Source organism: Phyllostomus hastatus, unplaced genomic scaffold (assembly GCF_019186645.2).
Source record: "Phyllostomus hastatus isolate PE091 unplaced genomic scaffold, TTU_PhHast_1.1 phas_scaffold_200, whole genome shotgun sequence".
NCBI lineage: Eukaryota > Metazoa > Chordata > Mammalia > Chiroptera > Phyllostomidae > Phyllostomus > Phyllostomus hastatus.
Window position 1 is genome coordinate 9557721 of NW_025334016.1, and position 17839 is coordinate 9575559.

The 17839-nt window shown below is 33.6% G+C and overlaps 1 protein-coding gene across 5 annotated transcripts in view; it reads left to right on the forward strand.

The window, feature by feature from the left end:
* Nucleotides 1-17839, forward strand: part of KDM6A (lysine demethylase 6A) — a 176007-nt gene that overhangs the window by 100824 nt on the left and 57344 nt on the right. For all 5 annotated transcript variants that reach the window (XM_045860700.1, XM_045860701.1, XM_045860698.1 and 2 more), the window contains exons 7-10: nt 316-370; nt 4045-4079; nt 14061-14154; nt 16820-16946. In XM_045860700.1, the coding sequence (XP_045716656.1) occupies nt 316-370; nt 4045-4079; nt 14061-14154; nt 16820-16946 (311 nt within the window). The remainder of the gene's footprint in view (nt 1-315; nt 371-4044; nt 4080-14060; nt 14155-16819; nt 16947-17839) is intronic.

The window sequence follows — 17839 nt, forward strand, 5'->3', positions numbered from 1 at the left end:
TGATGTGTTCTGTTTAAATTGTAACTAATACATTTTATTTATTTGAGGACTTAAACATCTGAAGCTTTTTTTCATGTAAACAAAAATATGCATTGGGTAACTTGATAAAGTTAATTCTTTCCCAAAGTCTTCATTCTCAAAAACCTGGCTGTTAACTAGCAGGAAATGCTCAACATAATTCCACTTGGTTGTCTACTATGTTTCATTTGCATAGCATAGGTTTATCATGTTAGACCATACATACCTGGAAAGTATTTTCAGACACAGTCATATAACTTAATTTAGTGCATTAATTTTCTTACTCTTTCCTTACAGCATTTTCAGTTAGCGTTGGTTGACTGTAATCCCTGCACTTTGTCTAATGCTGAAAGTAAGTATTAATAATCATAGTTTTCTATATGTATTCAAATCACTTTATGTCAAATAGTACTAGTAGTAGTGATAATGATAGTGATAAATCTCGTGCAGTTTTTTTCTTGTAGAATTATTGAATTTAACTGTATTGGTTGCCATGGCTACTTGTACAAATGGAACATGTCAGATGAATTATTGTGAAAAGCCTGTGTCCAAAGTAGATATACCAATGAACTGAGTTGTTGAATTCAAATTACCTACACCAGTGAGTGAGATTGATTATTTATGTATTAATTATCTTGTAGATGACTTGGGAGAATTAAAAATGGGGTTTGCTGGTCTTTTAGGAAAAATGAGTTTACAAAGGTTCATATGTGATAGGTCAGTGATTCCTGCTATGTAGTATGTAGTATACTTGGCCTTTTTATTATATTTTTATACATCATAAAATTTGAGTTGATATTTCTCAATTAATTCAAAAAGAATGTATGTGTGAAGCATGTTCCGATACAGTAGTTTCCTTCAAACAGTTATTTTCTGTTTCTGCGTAGGTTTCCTTCCAAAATGAAAGATTTCTTTAAATTGAACTCAGGATTTTGTACTGATGAGTGTATTTGCAGATACAATGATGCAAAAGTAAAAAAATGCAGCAATATTTCAGTTTTTAAGATGAGGTTAGATTAAAAAAATTAACTCATAGAAATATTAATTTATAAATATATTCAGGTTATATAAATCATCTAGTTTATGGGAATAAGAAAAAAGCTGATTTTCATTTTTTTAAATATCTAGTGCCTTAAAGCCAAGTGTCATAACTGCTTGGCATTTTAAATAACTTCTGAGGGTTGTTTCATAAATGTGAGACTAAATATATTGGTAAATCCTCATTTTACTCTATTCTGTTGAGGTTAAAACTCACTTGTAGCTCACTACTCTTGATTGGAAAACGCCTATGTAGAGTGACTACCACAGGACAGAAAACTTTCCTATCTAATTTGAAGAGGACAGTTTGAACTAACATCTTCAAGTTTACTATGCCTAAGGAAAATAGGAGGGAGGGTGACTAATGTCCTATTTTGCCCAGGTCTGGGGTTTTTCCCGGGGTTCAGGACTTTGAGTACTAAAAGCTTGGTCACTCTAATGGAAGGGTGTGTGCTTTATTTAGAGATATTAAGCCATTATAGTTAAGTTGATTTGGGTAGTTTATTTGATAGTGGCTGATGGCTTACAGAGCAATATGGACTATCTGCCTTGAACCAGACATTATTAATGCTTCAACACCAGGCTCTTTGTCTTTGTAACACTTACTTCTCTTAGAAATTTTTATGTCATCATCTGTTGTCTTTGACAGCAGACTTTGACTATTCTTTCAAACCTTTATGTTACCTTGTGATACTCAAAGATCAGAAGATAATAGAAAGTAAAGTGAGCTTTTAAAAAAGTTCATATGAGAGATTTGTATTTTATGACACAATTCATTTATGCAGTTAAAAAATAAGTAGGTACACTGGCTTCTAGAACTGCTTAAGATGGATTAATTACAGGTAGTATTTTGAAAAGTGGAGTCATGATGATGTGAGGGCTTTCGTTATATGATTGCCCCTTGGGATAAAATTGTTTCTTTGGGATTTTTAAAAATTCTGTTAATTCTAAAAGAATATGTTAATTTCTGAATAAAGCTTAATCTCAGAACCTTTCATGTTAGTATTTGTTAAAAATTCCTACCACTAATTGAGACTTGCCAAGTGGAGCTTTTTCATAGGTGTATGGTTATGTTTCCACTTTGAAGAAGACTTTTAAGAGTTTAAATATATGGTGGTTTCACACTACAAAAGATGACATTGGATTTAGTAAGTCATGGGATAGGGAAGCCCTTGACATAAGGCATAAGAGTGAGATTGGTAGAAGTATGGGATAGTAGTAGGGTGCCCACTGGCTACTGATCTTTTCTTTCTTTTTACAACACTTTATTAGAGGAGAAAGAAGATTGTGGGAAATGGGCATAGATATTTTATTTCTTCATCATTCCCTTAACCTGTAACCTACTCTCCCTCCATTGATGTAGTGAGGTGAGATGTGGACTGGAACACAAGGAGAACTGTGCTCAAAAAAGCATGTGAGGAATAAGAAAAGCCTTCAACAGGTGTAGGTGAAAGGGATATTTACATATGTAGAACTTTTATCATTATTATGTGCTTTCACAAAACTGGTTTTTATCTTCTAAAGACATTTTTATTTTGCCTCATTTTGATTAGTTGACATGTGATATTTAATGATTATTTATGGAGTTATTTGTAGTTTTGATCCAAAAGTGGTATTGTTTTTAAAGCTCATTATATATTTTGTTTGTTTTGATGTTCATGGTTTTTTTTAGATGAGCTGTTTCCAGGTGGTAGGTGGTCAAGGGAATAGGTATTGCCAGAACTGAATAAAAAGGCAACTTTCCAGACCTTGCCGCCCGGTTCACTGTATCATAACCTTGGGGATCTCTATTTTTCTCAAGCCTTCTAGGTGAATCTTAAAAGTTGCAGGAATCAGTTCGTGGTACACTCTCCAATACAGAATTGATGATAGCTATGAACCTTGCTTGTAAAGATCCACATAAATAGTCTGCATATAATTTTGAAAGGCTCCCAGGCTCCTTGAAATCCAGCTATGAAATTCAGATAGATAGAACATTAAAGAATGAGAATCAGTACTTAAGTAGCTAGAATTCAGTTTTGATTACTTGTTCATTGTTGCCTTCATGGAATCATTCATACTCTGGTGATGCAGTATCAGAAAGAGCTGAAAATAAAAGCTGATATGTTTTTATCTGCTTTTCAAGACATATTTGTTAATCTTGGGTCTGTTTATTATTTTTGCTTTCTAAGTGGTTTGACTTTTTTTTTTAAAGATTTTATTTATTTTTAGAGAGGGAAGGGGGGAGAGAGAGAGAGGGAGAGAAACATCAATGTGCGGTTGCTGGGCGCTGTGGCCTGCAACCCAGGCATGTACCCTGACTGGAATCGAACCTACGACACTTTGGTTCGCAACCCGTGCTCAATCCACTGAGCTGTGCCAGCCATGGCTGTGGTTTGACTTTTTTAAAAAGTCCTTAAAAATAATTCTGAAGAACTGATAGAGAAATGTAACAACTAGTTTCCTCTGTGTTATTACCAGTGTCATCCTGGTCTATGACTGCTTTATAAAATGTGCAGATACGAAATACGGCATAAGAAAAATATTAGAGGTTTTTCCTATTTTAATGTGTTTTTTACAAATAGTGACTTTGTATTTTTCACCTGGAACTCAGTTTTTAAATACCATGTTTTGAAACATGAGATTAAAAAGTTTTTTCTGTTTGCTTAATGTGGCTACTTTATACTTGTAATAAGTATACTCACTGAAACTAATACAAAATAATATTAAATATAAACTGTAATTGAAAAAATTTAAAAAGTATGCTCACTTGCTACAGATTTTAATAATTATATTGACAAAATTTGATAACCAATAACGAATACATATAGCTTCTTATCATGTTTGTATATGTTTGTATATTCTATTTTATTAAAAAGAAAGGTTATGTTCCATTATTACTTAAATCTGTATAGTGTACAACTGTGCTTGTTTTACATTTTATATTCTCATTTATTTACCCCAAACACTTATGTATTGATTGATTTCTATTTTCTATCATCTTTGCAGTTCAATTTCACATTGCCCACTTATATGAAACCCAGGTAAGTATTTAACTTACCTTACTTAAAACAAAAGTGATCACCCTTATCATTTTCAGTGATAATCAGATAATTTAATGGAGTTCTGGGTATTATCTCTTACATACATTTTAAGCTTAGTAAATGTGGTCAAGATTTTGCTTATTGAAGCAGTTATTACAGAGTACTTGCTTTGTACAAAGAAATTTCATTTAATGTTATTTGCATCTAAACTTAAATGTCTGCAGACTTAAATGGCTAAAATTAAGATTTCTCTTATTGTAAGGAAATGCCTAGTTTTCTTTTCAAAATGTTTATAGATGGTTGCTATGATGTATTGCTTTTAGTTTCAGTTTTTCTTAAGATTGAAATATCCCTTCTATGTGTCACCATTTGAAAGGCATATTAGAGTCACCTTTCTGATGTCATTATCACTACTTTTATGGTATTTAAAATACTTTTTCAGTTTAATCATAGACCATTGTTTTTATGTATGGCACATTTTGCCTAGTGGTTCAATGAAAGGTATAACACAGACATTTACTGTAGGCAGTGGTATGGAAAATCAGGCATATAAATTGATATGAGACTAAGTATTAGGTAATCATAGCTTAATCAAAGCATTTTATAATAGCTTTTCAGAGAAAAAATAGTTATATTTGTATATAATTTGTAAGGTCTGTTTTGTTTCAGAACCACCATGAAGCGCTTTAAAAAATTAACACTAGGTTCCTGGACACCAGCAGAAAACACACACACACACAGAATCAAAATTGATGCACACTCATGTTTGGATACCCTACTACTCTGTCCACCTTGAGGAGTTGCATGTGAAAATTACACACATGTTGTGAATCAGAGTCTATTCCTGCCAATGCTAATCCCAGCCTCCTGCCAACTACTGATTTTTGCCGAATCAGCAAAGACTCCAGTGGGAAAGCAGATACAGAAGTCAGCTTCCTCTCCATCCAAAGTTCTTTTCCTTGAGTCTCAGCTCCTTTTCTTCCCATTACCTCAAGTGTTCTCTGCTACCTTCAAAAGAATGAATTCTGATTTTTTCTCCAGCTTTTTTAGTTCTTAGATTATTGGTCTGTCACTAGTTGTAACAGAAGTTTTCTCACCTTTATTTGTAATGAGTGTTGTTGCTGGAGGTAGAATTCTATTTTATTTGACCACTTTGAAATTTACATTCCATTATGTTTGGCTTTCATTGTTTCTGATGAGAAGTTGTTGGTGGTAATTTTTAATCTTATGAAGGTAATGTGGGAACAGGGCCCTCCCCCCATTGATTGATAAATTTTATTGCCCATTAAGATTAAACAAAACAGAACAAAATTTGTTCTAAGCAAAGTATATAATTATTAGATGACAGAAAGATGACACTCCAAGCATATCAAAGGGTTGAAGGATGTTCATTTTCAATAAAAATGAAGAGAAGCAAAGGCTTACCTACATACTTCTAGAAAGTTCCTTTTATAGTTCATCTGATTCATACCAACAGACCTTATTTATGAATATGGAGTTTTACAAAGTAAATTTAAGTAAAGTCATATGTGGTTAGTGGCCACTGCTAGGTAACCAGATAGTTTAAGGGAAATCTCTTTATATAGGAATAAGTCTTCCTGCTAATCAGTATATTATAGAAAACAGAATACAGTATTTCAGAAATGCCTAGGCCCTAGTCCCACTTTAGCCTCACAGTGTAAAACAGTAAGACTGTAAATTAAAACTGAAAGGTGATGGAATACCTTTTAAACTAGAGTAGTTAAGGAAGGCCTCTTTGAGTAGGTACTGTGTGGGCTGAGTCCTGAATGGAGAGAAGCCAGTGATATTATCAGCTGGGACTTGTGTGTGTGTGTTTGCTCCCTCGGTCATTCTACTAAAGAGGTTATTAGCAAGTATATAACAGCTTTGTGGTATTGAGCTTATAATGCAAAGGTCAGCAAAGGTAGGTTTATAGTTGCATTGTGACATTATTTGAAGGTTAATAAAGCTATTGTAATAAATATAACCTGCATGTCTTTTTCCATATGAACAACTGTAAGCCTACTTTTGTCTACCCCTGTTTGAAAAGACAAAAAGAAGGCCTTGTGTAGAGATGGAAATGTAGGGCTTAACATTTTTTTGTTAAATTGAATCATGCATTTAGGTTTCAGTTATTTTACTTTTCAGCTTTATTGGGGTGTAATTGACAAATAAAATTTTAAGATACTTAGAGTGTACAACATGATGGTTTTATATACGTATATATTGTGAAAGAATTCCCTCCCCCTCATTGATATAATTAACATATCCATCACCTCACATTTAACTCCCTGTCCCTTTTTGGATGTGAACATTTAAGTTTCTGTTCTTTCTCTTAGCAAATTTCAGTTACACAATACACTGTTATCAGCTATAGTCATTACGTTAAACATCAGACCCTCATGTCTTACTCATAACTTGAAAGATTATACCTATACCTTTTTATCAACTCCTTGTTGCCCCCATCCACTCCTCTTGGCAGTTACTTTTCTGCTCTTTGTATGTTTACCTGCCTCCACCCACCCCATTTAAAGACTGTACATATAAGTGATACCATGCAGTAATTTGTCTTTGTCTGGCTTATTTCACTTAGCATAATGCCCTCCAGGTTCATCTGTGTTGTTGCAAATGACAAAATTTCCTTCTTTCTTAAGGCTGAAGTACTTTTCCATTGTATTTATGTATCACACATCTTGATCTATCTTTTTACAGACATCTAGGTTTTTTCCACACATTGGGTACTGTAAATAATGTTTCAGTGAACATGGGAGTATAGATAATCTCTTTGAGATAATAGTTTTGTTTCCTTTGGAAATATACCCAGAAGTAGGATTGCTGGATTATATGGTAGTTCTGTTTAGGTAGGGTAGTTTTAATGGGATATTATCTAACCCTCACCCATTCTTAGGTTTAGAAAATTGGATTGTTATAGGCTTCTATGTACATCATTATGTACCAGATCTAAATAAAGATACTTCTGTTTTTCTGTATAATGTCATATCTCCAAGTAAATACATTATGAAATATTGTTGGACATTTATATCAATAATTTACCTTTCCCATATTATTAGCTAGGATGTCCAGAACCTTCTTCTTTTTTCTTGATTTTTAAAAAGATTTTATTAATTTACTTTTAGAGAGAGAGAAACATGCGAGAGATACATCAATAGGTTGCCTCTCACATGCTCCCATCTGGGGACCTGCCTACAACCCAGGCATATGCCCTGACTAGGAATCAAACCAGCTACATTTTGATTCACAGGCCAGTGCTCAGTCCACTGAGCCACAACAGCCAGGGCTTTTTCTTGATTTTAATGAAATGACAAACAGTTCACCATCTAAGTTCTTACTAGTCTTTAATGATTAAAGATGCAGAATAACTGAAAACATTACTTATTTTTTACTTAAGACAATTTTTTAATTTTTCTATTGCAGTTGAGATACAATATTATATTAGTTTCAGGTATACAACCCAGTTATTACACTTCATGTAATTTATTAAGTGATCACCCTAATAAATCTAGTATCCATCTGACATCATAAATAGTTATTACAATATTGTTGACTATATTCCCTATGCTGTACTTTACATCCCAGTGATGGATCTATAACTGCCAATTTGTACTTCTTAGTCTTTTCACTTTTTTTACCCACCCCTCAACCTTCCTGCTATCTGGTAACTGTTGAAATGTTCTCTATCTGTGTCTGTTCCTGTTGTGCTTGTTTGTTTATTTTGTTTATTTTTTTTTTTTAGATTCAGTTCATAGATATGCGTTGCCATTTTATTATTCAGTTTTTTATTTTTTTCCTTTTTCGTAAAGAATACCCTTTATCATTTCATGTAATACTGGTTTGGTGGCGATGAACTCCTGTAGCTTTTCTTGTCTGGTAAGCTCTTTATTTGTCCTTTGATTATAAGTGATAGCTTTGCTGAGTAGAGTAATCTCAGTTGTAGGTTCTTGCTTTTCATCACTTTGAATATTTCTTGCCATTTCCTTCTGGACTGCAGTTTCTGTTGTGAAATCAGCTGACAGCTTTAAGAGAACTCCCTTGTAGGTAACTAACTGCTTTTCTCTTACTGCTTTTAAGATTCTTCTTTGTCTTTAACCTTTTGCATTTTAATTATAATGTGTCTTGGTGTGTGCTTCTTCGGGTTGATCTTCTTTGAGACTCTGCACTTCCTGGATTTGTATGTGTATTTCCTTCACCAGGTTAGGGAAGTTTTCCATTATTTTTTCATATAGGTTTTCAATTTCTTGCTTTCTCTCTCTCTCTTCTCCATGCACCCCTGTAATGCAAATGTTGGTATGTTTGAAGTTGTCCGAGAGGTTTCTTATACTATCCTTATTTTTTTGGATTCTTTTTCTTTTTGCTGTTCTGAATGGGTGTTTTCTGCTTTCTTGTATTCCAAATCTCTGATTTGATCTTCTGCTTCATCTACTCCACTGTTGATTCTGTAATGTATTATTTCAGTTAATATATTCTTCATTTCTTAGTGGTTCTTTTTTATATTTTCTAGTTCTGTTTTCTATTTCCTATCTCTTTCTTGGCTTTTTTACCAAATTGATCTACTCTTCCCCTAAGTTCCTTGAACATCCTTATAACTAGTGTTTTGAACTGTGCATCTAGTAGATTGCTTGTCTCCATTTCCTTTAGTTGTTTTTCTGGAGTTTTGATCTGTTCTTTCATTTGGGCCATGTTTCTTTATCTCCTCATTTTGGCAACCTCCACATATTTGTTTCTATGTATTAGGTAGAACTACTACAACTCCTGGGCTTGGTAGAGTGGCCTAATGTAGTAGATGTCTTGTAGGGTTCAGTGGCATAGAGCCTCTCTTTCACCACAGCTGGACACTCTAGGTTCACCAAAGTCCCCACCCTCCCCTACCCAATCCGTGTGGGGTGTGTATACCCTCCTATTGTATTTGGGCCTTGATTTCTATTGATATGGCAACTGGAGGGATTTATCCCCAGGCTGATTTTCTGTAAGGATTGGTGGCTGCAACCATTGTGGATCAGTTCTGCAGGGGCCCACCCCACAGAGGAGACTTCAGCAGGGTTCTGGTATCTGCTGAGTCTCCTCCCCTTGAATGTGTGTTCCTTGTGGAGCAGGTTGGGTGGTACTTCAGTGTGGTCTGAAGCTGCGTGTGCTGACTCTGTGGTCTTCCAAGAGGTTCAGGGCATGGTCAGCTGCCATCTATCCCCTGCCCAGGGCTACGTGGCATGAACTAGACAGCTTTCTGCAAATGGCTGCTATTTGTGCTGGTCTTGGAGGTGCCCAGGAGAGGCCATACTGTGACTCAAGGCTGGCTGCTGCTTGTGCTGGGCCTGAGACCACTTAGCAAGAGGTCTGCAGCATGCTGAGGTCAGATGCTTTTGGTTTGGTAGGTTTTAGGAAAGTCTGAAGCATGAGCCAAGATAGGCCATTTTTATGGAAAAGCCACTGGGAATGGCTTGGGCTGGGACCCCAAGTTGGGTAGGGCAGGGTGTCAGGGAATCACCCAGGTGTGTCAGACTGTGTTGGCCATGTTGACTAAGACTCAGATATGGTGCCTATCCACTGGTTCTTTCTCGATGTAGCTTCTTTATGTCCTTAGTTGTGGGACTTAGTGGCTCAGTTAGATTTTAGGTAGTTCTCAATGGTGGTTGTTCAGTAATTTAGTTGTGCTTTTGATGTGGTTGTGGGAGGATTTGAGTATTGCATTTACCTATATCATCATCTTCACGAGAATCAAAACATTTCTTATTTTTGGATAGTCCAAAATTAAAGAGCCTGAAAGAATACATAGTGAAGTATCCTCCTCCCTTCTTTTCCCTAGCTACCTACTCCTGAAAGCCACTGGTGTTATCATTGTTTTTCATATCCTTCCAGAGACAGTCAGATCCATATGTGTGTTTACATATATTTGTTTTCTTTATTTTATTGAAGAAATAGCCAATTATATGTTCTCTTGACCTTCCTCAAATTTTTTTAACTTATTTTTGTATTTTGGAAAAGATTGCATATCCCTACAGGTATCCCTGTATTATATCTGTTTGAAAAGATTTACTGTAACTAACCTCCCTTGAACGGATAGTTACAAGTAATATTATTATGAATAACACTGTATAGGAATTACTAGTTTTGGTTATTTTTTTTAAGATTTTATTTATTTTTAGAGAGGGAAGGGAGGGAAAAAGAGAGAGAGAGAGCAACATCAATGTGTGGTTGCTGGGGGCCATGGCCTGCAACCCAGGCATGTACCCTGACTGGGAATCGAACCTGCGATGCTTTGGTTCGCAGCCCATGCTCAATCACTGAGCTACGCCAGCCAGGGCAGGAATTACTAGTTTTTTAATAGTTTATTTTTTATTATATTTTTTCCATTACCATTTATCCCTGCTAAGGAATTGTTAGTGTTATTTTTAACATTGTCTTCTAACTATCCAGCTATAGTTTATTACCAAAACATTGTAGACTGGTTTTATTCATGTATATTATACCCAAAATTTCTAAAGAAAGAAAAATAAATTCCAGCTGATATTTAAAGGTACAGTATATCATAATTGTATAGGGTTTATTCCATAAATTCAAAGATGATTCAATGTAAGGAAATGTATTCACAAAACAAAAAGTATTGTAAAGAAAAGTAACAATATGGTGAAGAAGGAAGAAAGTTTTTTTTAAAAGTGATTAATGATGTGAAAAGAAGAGAAAAACAGTATGCCTAATATATAGGTCACAACCTTAGTATTCTGAAAAAAATGAACAAAACAAAACAAGCTATCTTGGTCAAGGGGATAAAAGACATAAAGCAGAGATACTCAAAATAATATGACCTTGGAAATGGAAGCAGTTAAAACTATCATAGGAGATTACTTAGCAGAATTCTGTGCAAATGAATTTGAAACTTAAATGAAATGGACTACTTTCCAGAGAAATACAGATTAGCAAAATTGACTTTTATTAAAGTTAGAAAGATTATAAAATGATAAAATCATTATAAAATGGTATTCTACTGTATATACGTACCACTTTTTTTATCCACTCATCTATTGATGGGCATTTGGGTTGCTTTTATACCTTGTCTATTGTAAATAATGATGCCATGAACATATGGGATGTATATATTTTTTTGAATTAGTCTTTTGGGTTCCTTCAGATGTATACCCAGAAGTGGAATCAGTGAGTCATAAGACCGTTTCATTTTTAATTTTTTGAGGACCACCCTCCATGTTGTTTTCCATAGTGCCTGCACCAGTCTCCATTCCTACCAACAGTGCAAGAGGGTTCTCTTTTCCCCACATCCTTGCAAACACCCATTGTTTGTTAATGGTAGCCATTCTGACAGGTGTGAGGTAATATCTCATTCTGGTTTAAATTTGCATTTCTTGATAATTAGTGACATTGAGCATCTTTTCATATGTCTATTGGCTATCTGTTCTTTTTAATTTTTTTTAGGCTGTTGAACATCTGTTGTATTGTTTTTAAAGATTGAAAAGGAGAGAAACATCAATGTATGGTTGCCTCTTGCACGCCCACACGCCGCCCCCCGCCCCCCCCATACTGGAGACCTGGCCTGCAATCCAGGCATATGCCCTAGACTGGGAATTGAACCAGCAACCCTTTGGTTGGCAGGCTAGTGCTCAATCCATTGAGTCACATGAGTCAGGAAACATCTGTTATATTCATGCATAGTACAGTGGTAAACCACAGATCTGGGTAGAGTTTAACTGTAGAATTTGGTATTCACTCTCTTACTCTTTTACTCTCTCCTTCCTGGGATTTGTTACCTCTCATATAGCTCTTGTGATAGCTTCTCTCCCTCCCTTCCCACTCTTTAAAAATAAATAAATTAGTTAAACCTTAAATAATAAACTTGCATTTTCTGATTTTTTTAGGGATGTATACTTCACATGTTTTTTTACCTTTTATGTGGTCTTAGTCCATTGCCTATTTTTCTGCTTATGTATTTCAAGTCAGAACTATAGTCTTCCTTATGATTTGTGCTGTTTTGGCCATGTCATATAAGTTCTTTGTCATTTCCAGGAAATATTTTACTGTATTTTCTTCTCTTAGCTTTATACTTTGACCTATCATATTTAAGTCCATAATGCAGTTGCTGTTTTTTTGTATATAAGGTAGAAATCCAACTTCGTTTCTCAATATTTAACCAGTTTTCAAGTGTTTTTTTTCTTACTAGTTTTTGTAAGTATGTTTTAGTATTTTTTGAGGAAATTCCACTTAGCAGTCTTCCTAAAATATAAATCTGATCATGTTACTTAAATTCATTTCAGTGGTATTCCATTGTCTTAAGATACAGTTTGTAGTCTTTAAGGGTTTCTTTTTTAATTTAGAGAAGGGAAGGGAGGGAGAAAGAGAGAAACAAACATTAATTGAATGCTTCTTGGATACCTGCAATTGGGGACCTGGCCTACAATCCAGGCATGTGTCCTGACTGGGAACTGAACCAGAGACCTTTGGGTTTGCAGGTTGATGCTCACCCCACTAAGGTACACCAGTCAAGGTCAGTCTCTTGTCTTTAACATGGTCTAGGAAGGTCTCTGCGAAGTCGTCTCTGCTTGTCTCTGCATTTGCTGCCCAACCTGCTGGTTCTCTAAACTTAACACATGTTCCTTCTTCCTCTAGCAAGTAGCATACTGTTATTGTACATAATACAGTGTGTACAATATGTTTACTTTTCTCTTTGTATTCTTCACTACACTGTGGTCCCAGCAGTTCCTGTTGTGTACTAGGTGTTCAATAAATATTTATCATTTGAAGGAATTTAGTTGAATAACTTGGTCCTTATCCTTCATTAACTATCTGATTGACTTTTTCAGATCAGATTAATGTTTAGGGGGAACTAATTCAGCTGATGAATAAAACTTTATGTAATAACTACTGTTAATCTTAATAGATCTTCAAATCTTCCTCATGTTGATGTAATGTATTTATGTAGCTCCTTGTTTCTGTAGCTTTTTACTTATTTAATTTGATTTTTACAGCAATTCTAGATAGACGATCTGGCATTATTACCTCTGTTTTAGGGATGTTAAATTATAGTTTAAGTGATTTGCCCGAGGCTCAGACAGCTAGTTTTGTATTTGAACATATGTATTTTGTAGAAAGATTTGTTTGCTTAGGCAGCTGTGTACTATTAGTGGTATGAAAAAAGCCACTTCAGTCCATTGTTTTGCTGGGTATGTTTTAAAGGTAATATTTATGAGGTTTTCTTCGTTGGCTTTTCCTCCCTGCCCCCAACCCCGCCTTTTATTGAGTTATCTTAAGGTTTACAACTAGCAGTAACAGTTTTCAGTCATATCAGTACTTTTGGGGGGAGAGAATTGTGGGTAGATGGTTTCATTTGTAGATTTGCCTATGGAACCTTAAATAAACATTGTGTAATACATTACAAACTAACTGGGAAATTTGGTGTCTTAAAAATCATATGTATTATAAATCTTTTCATAGGAATTTTTTAATATGCCTGCAACTATATCTTTTAAACTTAGATTTTAACTGCTTTTGTACTTAGAATGTGTAAAGTACTTTGGCATGTGCTCTATTGTTAGTATCGAATTTTGGGGGAACTTGTATTTCTAGGCAGGCAGATTATGCACTTGGAGGTAGAATACTTCCCTAGCTTTATTAATGTTACTAAATAAAGTTGAAATCATTTATATTATTAACTAGGTTGAGATGATTTTTGAGATGGTTTTCTTTTTAACTGTTGAGATTTCGGAAATTCTTAATAGGTCATATTTTAGTGCTACTTCATATTGAATGTTTTACAGGTATTATTTACTCTGAAGCATTGCCTATTAACCACAACTGTCTAGTGTTGAAGGAACATTCAGTAATGGAATTAGTACTTTTTCTTTCAGTTGGTTTAAAAAATATGCTTCAAGTATCAGTATTGTGTGAATCTTAATATATGAACTGGTTCTTTAAATATATTAATTTTATTTTTCTTTAAATCTTTTTTTTTCTGTTCTATAGAGGAAGTATCATTCTGCAAAGGAAGCTTATGAACAACTTTTGCAGACAGAAAACCTGTCTGCACAAGTAAAAGCAACTGTCTTGCAACAGTTAGGTATGTATTAGTATACATTTAGTGTAATATAAGTACTTCTCTTTTGTTTCTTACATATCAGGAATGGTAAATATGTAGCTCATGTATTCTATTCCTTTTCCATCCTTTTCCCAGATTTGATAGAATTAGTCTGAACCCAACGTATTTTCACCCTTTGCCAAGCATTGTCTATTTCACAGTCCATCTCATTACAATTTATTAGTATAGCTATTTCATTTAAATTTTCAAACTTATTCTCTAATACTTAACCCATGGGTGAAAGGGATTGAATATTTTATTCTAGATATGCTAGCACTCAGTAAAATTCAGTAATTTGCTTAAAGTCAGTGGCTGGTGAGCTTGCTTTCATAGTTCTATCAGTAATATTAAATTAAACTTTTTATATAAAAATTGTGGAATATCTAATGCTATAGTTTCTGTATGCATACAATTCTATTCTAATGTTGAAAATAAAGGAATGTAACTATTTGGATTTAATGTATCACTATTTCCAAGGAGATGTAATGGAGTTCTCCAACATTTAATTGAGTCATGTTTCTTGTCTTACATTTGGTATTTGGGTGTTGTTTTTTTAAGCTTTTGTTTACTTGTTTTTGGTCTCACAAATACAATTTATATCCAACATAGTAATATGAATGTTTTCATAATATAACTGTTTTTAATGTAATTTTAAAATCAGTTAAGCTTAGATTTTATCATTATCTTTATGATATTAGTACGTGTGGTATGATTAATTATACAAAGTAAACACATTGCCTTTATGTAAAGTTTTTGTTTTTAATTTAATCTGTGGCTAGAATTTTACTTGAATTATCCATACTTTTAAAAATTGTAAAAGTATTTGTCTTTAATGATTTATGTATAATATTTGAGTAATTCGAATTTGTATCTTTAAATATAAACAAATTTACTGATACAATAAAAAAGGTTTTATGTTCTTAAGTACAAATGATGCCTTTAGAATTAAACAGCTTACTCATTCAGCTAATATGAAATATTTGATACGAATTGCTTTTTTTATGCACACCATTTATCATTAAGTTTTTATGCATTTTAGCTGCTGTGAATAAGGCATCAACAGCAGAAACACATATACCTTTTAAATTTAAGAAATTGATTGAAATAGTTTTGGTTTTAGTTATGTCTGAATTACCTTTCCTCTTTGGCATTGGCTTACCATATTTTAGAGTATATAAGTAAACTTTCCATGGTTTTAAAAGGAAAAAAATACTTCCACTAATTGAGTCTAATTTACGCCTGAACATCAATCTTTTCTAGTTGCTTGTTCCTGCTGCTTAAGTAGCTCCTCTTAGAGCCTGTTACTCTAGGTCCTGTTCTTAATAGTTACAGGAGAGATAAGGGAGGAACAAATGAATAATGATATGATTGACTTACATTTCCATAAAACACAGTAATTCAATCCCCTTAAAATATCTTTTGCAGCATAGCAACTATAATAAATGTCAGGAAATAAGGGTCCTTATTTGTTATATATACTACAGTCTATACACAAAGAAGCAGAATTGATATTATGTACTTACATTGATCCACAACTGAAACAGGATTCCCCAGCAAATTAAACCACATTATTTTGTGTGTCTTGAAGGTTTAGAATGCAGTATTTCATGATCCAATCCTGTGATTGCTTATGCCACCATTTATTTATTTATTTATTTATTTATTTAGAATAAAAATTGTTTTTAAAGTGTACAACATGATGTTTTAATATACCTATACATAGTGAAATGATTACTGCAGTCAAGCTAATCAACACATCCATCTTTTCACATAGTTACCATTTGTTTTTGTGTATGGTGGGAGCATCTGAAATCTACTCTTAACAACTTTTCAGGATACATTATACTATTATTAACTATGTCATTCTCCTATACAGTAGCTTCTCTAGCCTTACTCATCCTAAATAACTACAACTCCATAATCTTTCGTCAACATCTCCCCATTTTCCCACCTCCCTCTTACTGGTAATCACCATTCCGTTCTCTGCTTCTATATGTTCAGCTTTTTAACAGTCCACATACAAGTGAGAATATGCATTATCTAAATTTATTTATTAAATGTTTGTTGTACCCATTTTGTTTTACTTTTATTCGCACCACATGAATATACTTACAGCCTTTTGTATTTTTTAATTGTCAAATACCTTACAGTTTGTACTTATGTAAGTTGTGAATATGTGTGGCCTACATCAGTAACATAGGGTATGTGTTTATTTTACTCTGGTCTATTACTGATTATATAGTCTTATATTTATTTCTTATATTTATACTGTCTTGGAGATTCTTAAAATGAACATAAATTTTTATGTGCAATGGTGATATAAATTTAACATCTTTATATTTTTTGTTTCATAACTTGGAATGTTTTCAGATACCAAAATTAGGAACTATAGTTTATAAGTGTTAAGTAAATGCTTAAAATTGTTTTAATTTCTCTGGAGTAAAAGTTCTTCATAGCTTTGATTGTACCTTCCTGTGAGAAATAGGCTTTCATAGGATCAGAATTGGTAATTCAAAATTTTGAGAGTGTACATCAAACTAAATGAATTAATTGATTGAAAAGAGTACTTCTATTTTCTGTTTGGTATTCTTAACAATAGAAGAACAATGAAATCATTTAGGTAAATATTTTAAATCATTTACTGTAGGTTGGATGCATCACACTATAGATCTCCTGGCAGATAAAGCCACCAAGGAAAACTATGCTATTCAGTATCTCCAAAAGTCCTTGGAAGCAGATCCTAATTCTGGCCAGTCCTGGTATTTCCTTGGAAGGTGAGACTTATCAGACACTTCAGTTTTGCTTTTGTTTATTCCAGCTAAGAGATTTGAATTATGATCTAAAGTGTTAGTTTATATTTATAACCCGATCATTGTATTTTTCCTTTTAAATATATTATAACAAAGCTTTGTGGAAGTCAAAAAATCAAAGAAAGCTTCTTAGTCAGGTAGTTTTCTCACACCATAATCTAGTCTACCGGAACATTTCTTCTTTTGCTTATTGGATTTTCATTTGACTTGAATTGTTGCTGTTTTTTTTAAAAGTCATATCAGATTGTAATTCAAGTACTTAAATGCTTTTCCTTATGATTTTTACTATTTTCTTTATATGTCAATTTAGCAGAACAGAGAACTCATTCTGCTCGTGACTACCAGTAGCCAATGGAACCTTGCTATTTATAATTTTGATTAATGATATATACTTTAGAATGGACATATTTGATTAATAGATCTATCTACACAGTTCTTGAAATCTTTCAGTGAGAAAGTAGATGCATTATTGAATACATTATCATGTAATGAAAATAGTTTTCTTAAAGTCTATAAACTTGTCTCTGTACTTTGAATGTCTGAATTGTGCTTATTGATTCTCTGAAATATACCTTATGTGTGTGTATGTAATAGATTATATTTTGGACCGTCATCAGATTGTATTTGGTTTCTAATTGGTTTTAGCTTTTATGGAATGGTGGAAAGAATCATTTAGTTAGGAGCTGAGAGACAGGGATTCATGCCTTGGCTAGGCTACTATTTGTGGAGTCATGAAGGTACAGTTATCCTTCTTGAGGCTTTAATTGTCTTTAACCTATTATAGGAGAGGATTGTATTAGCTCAGTGGTTCTGAGTAAGGGCTGTTTTGCCCCATAGGGGACATTTCATTATGTCTT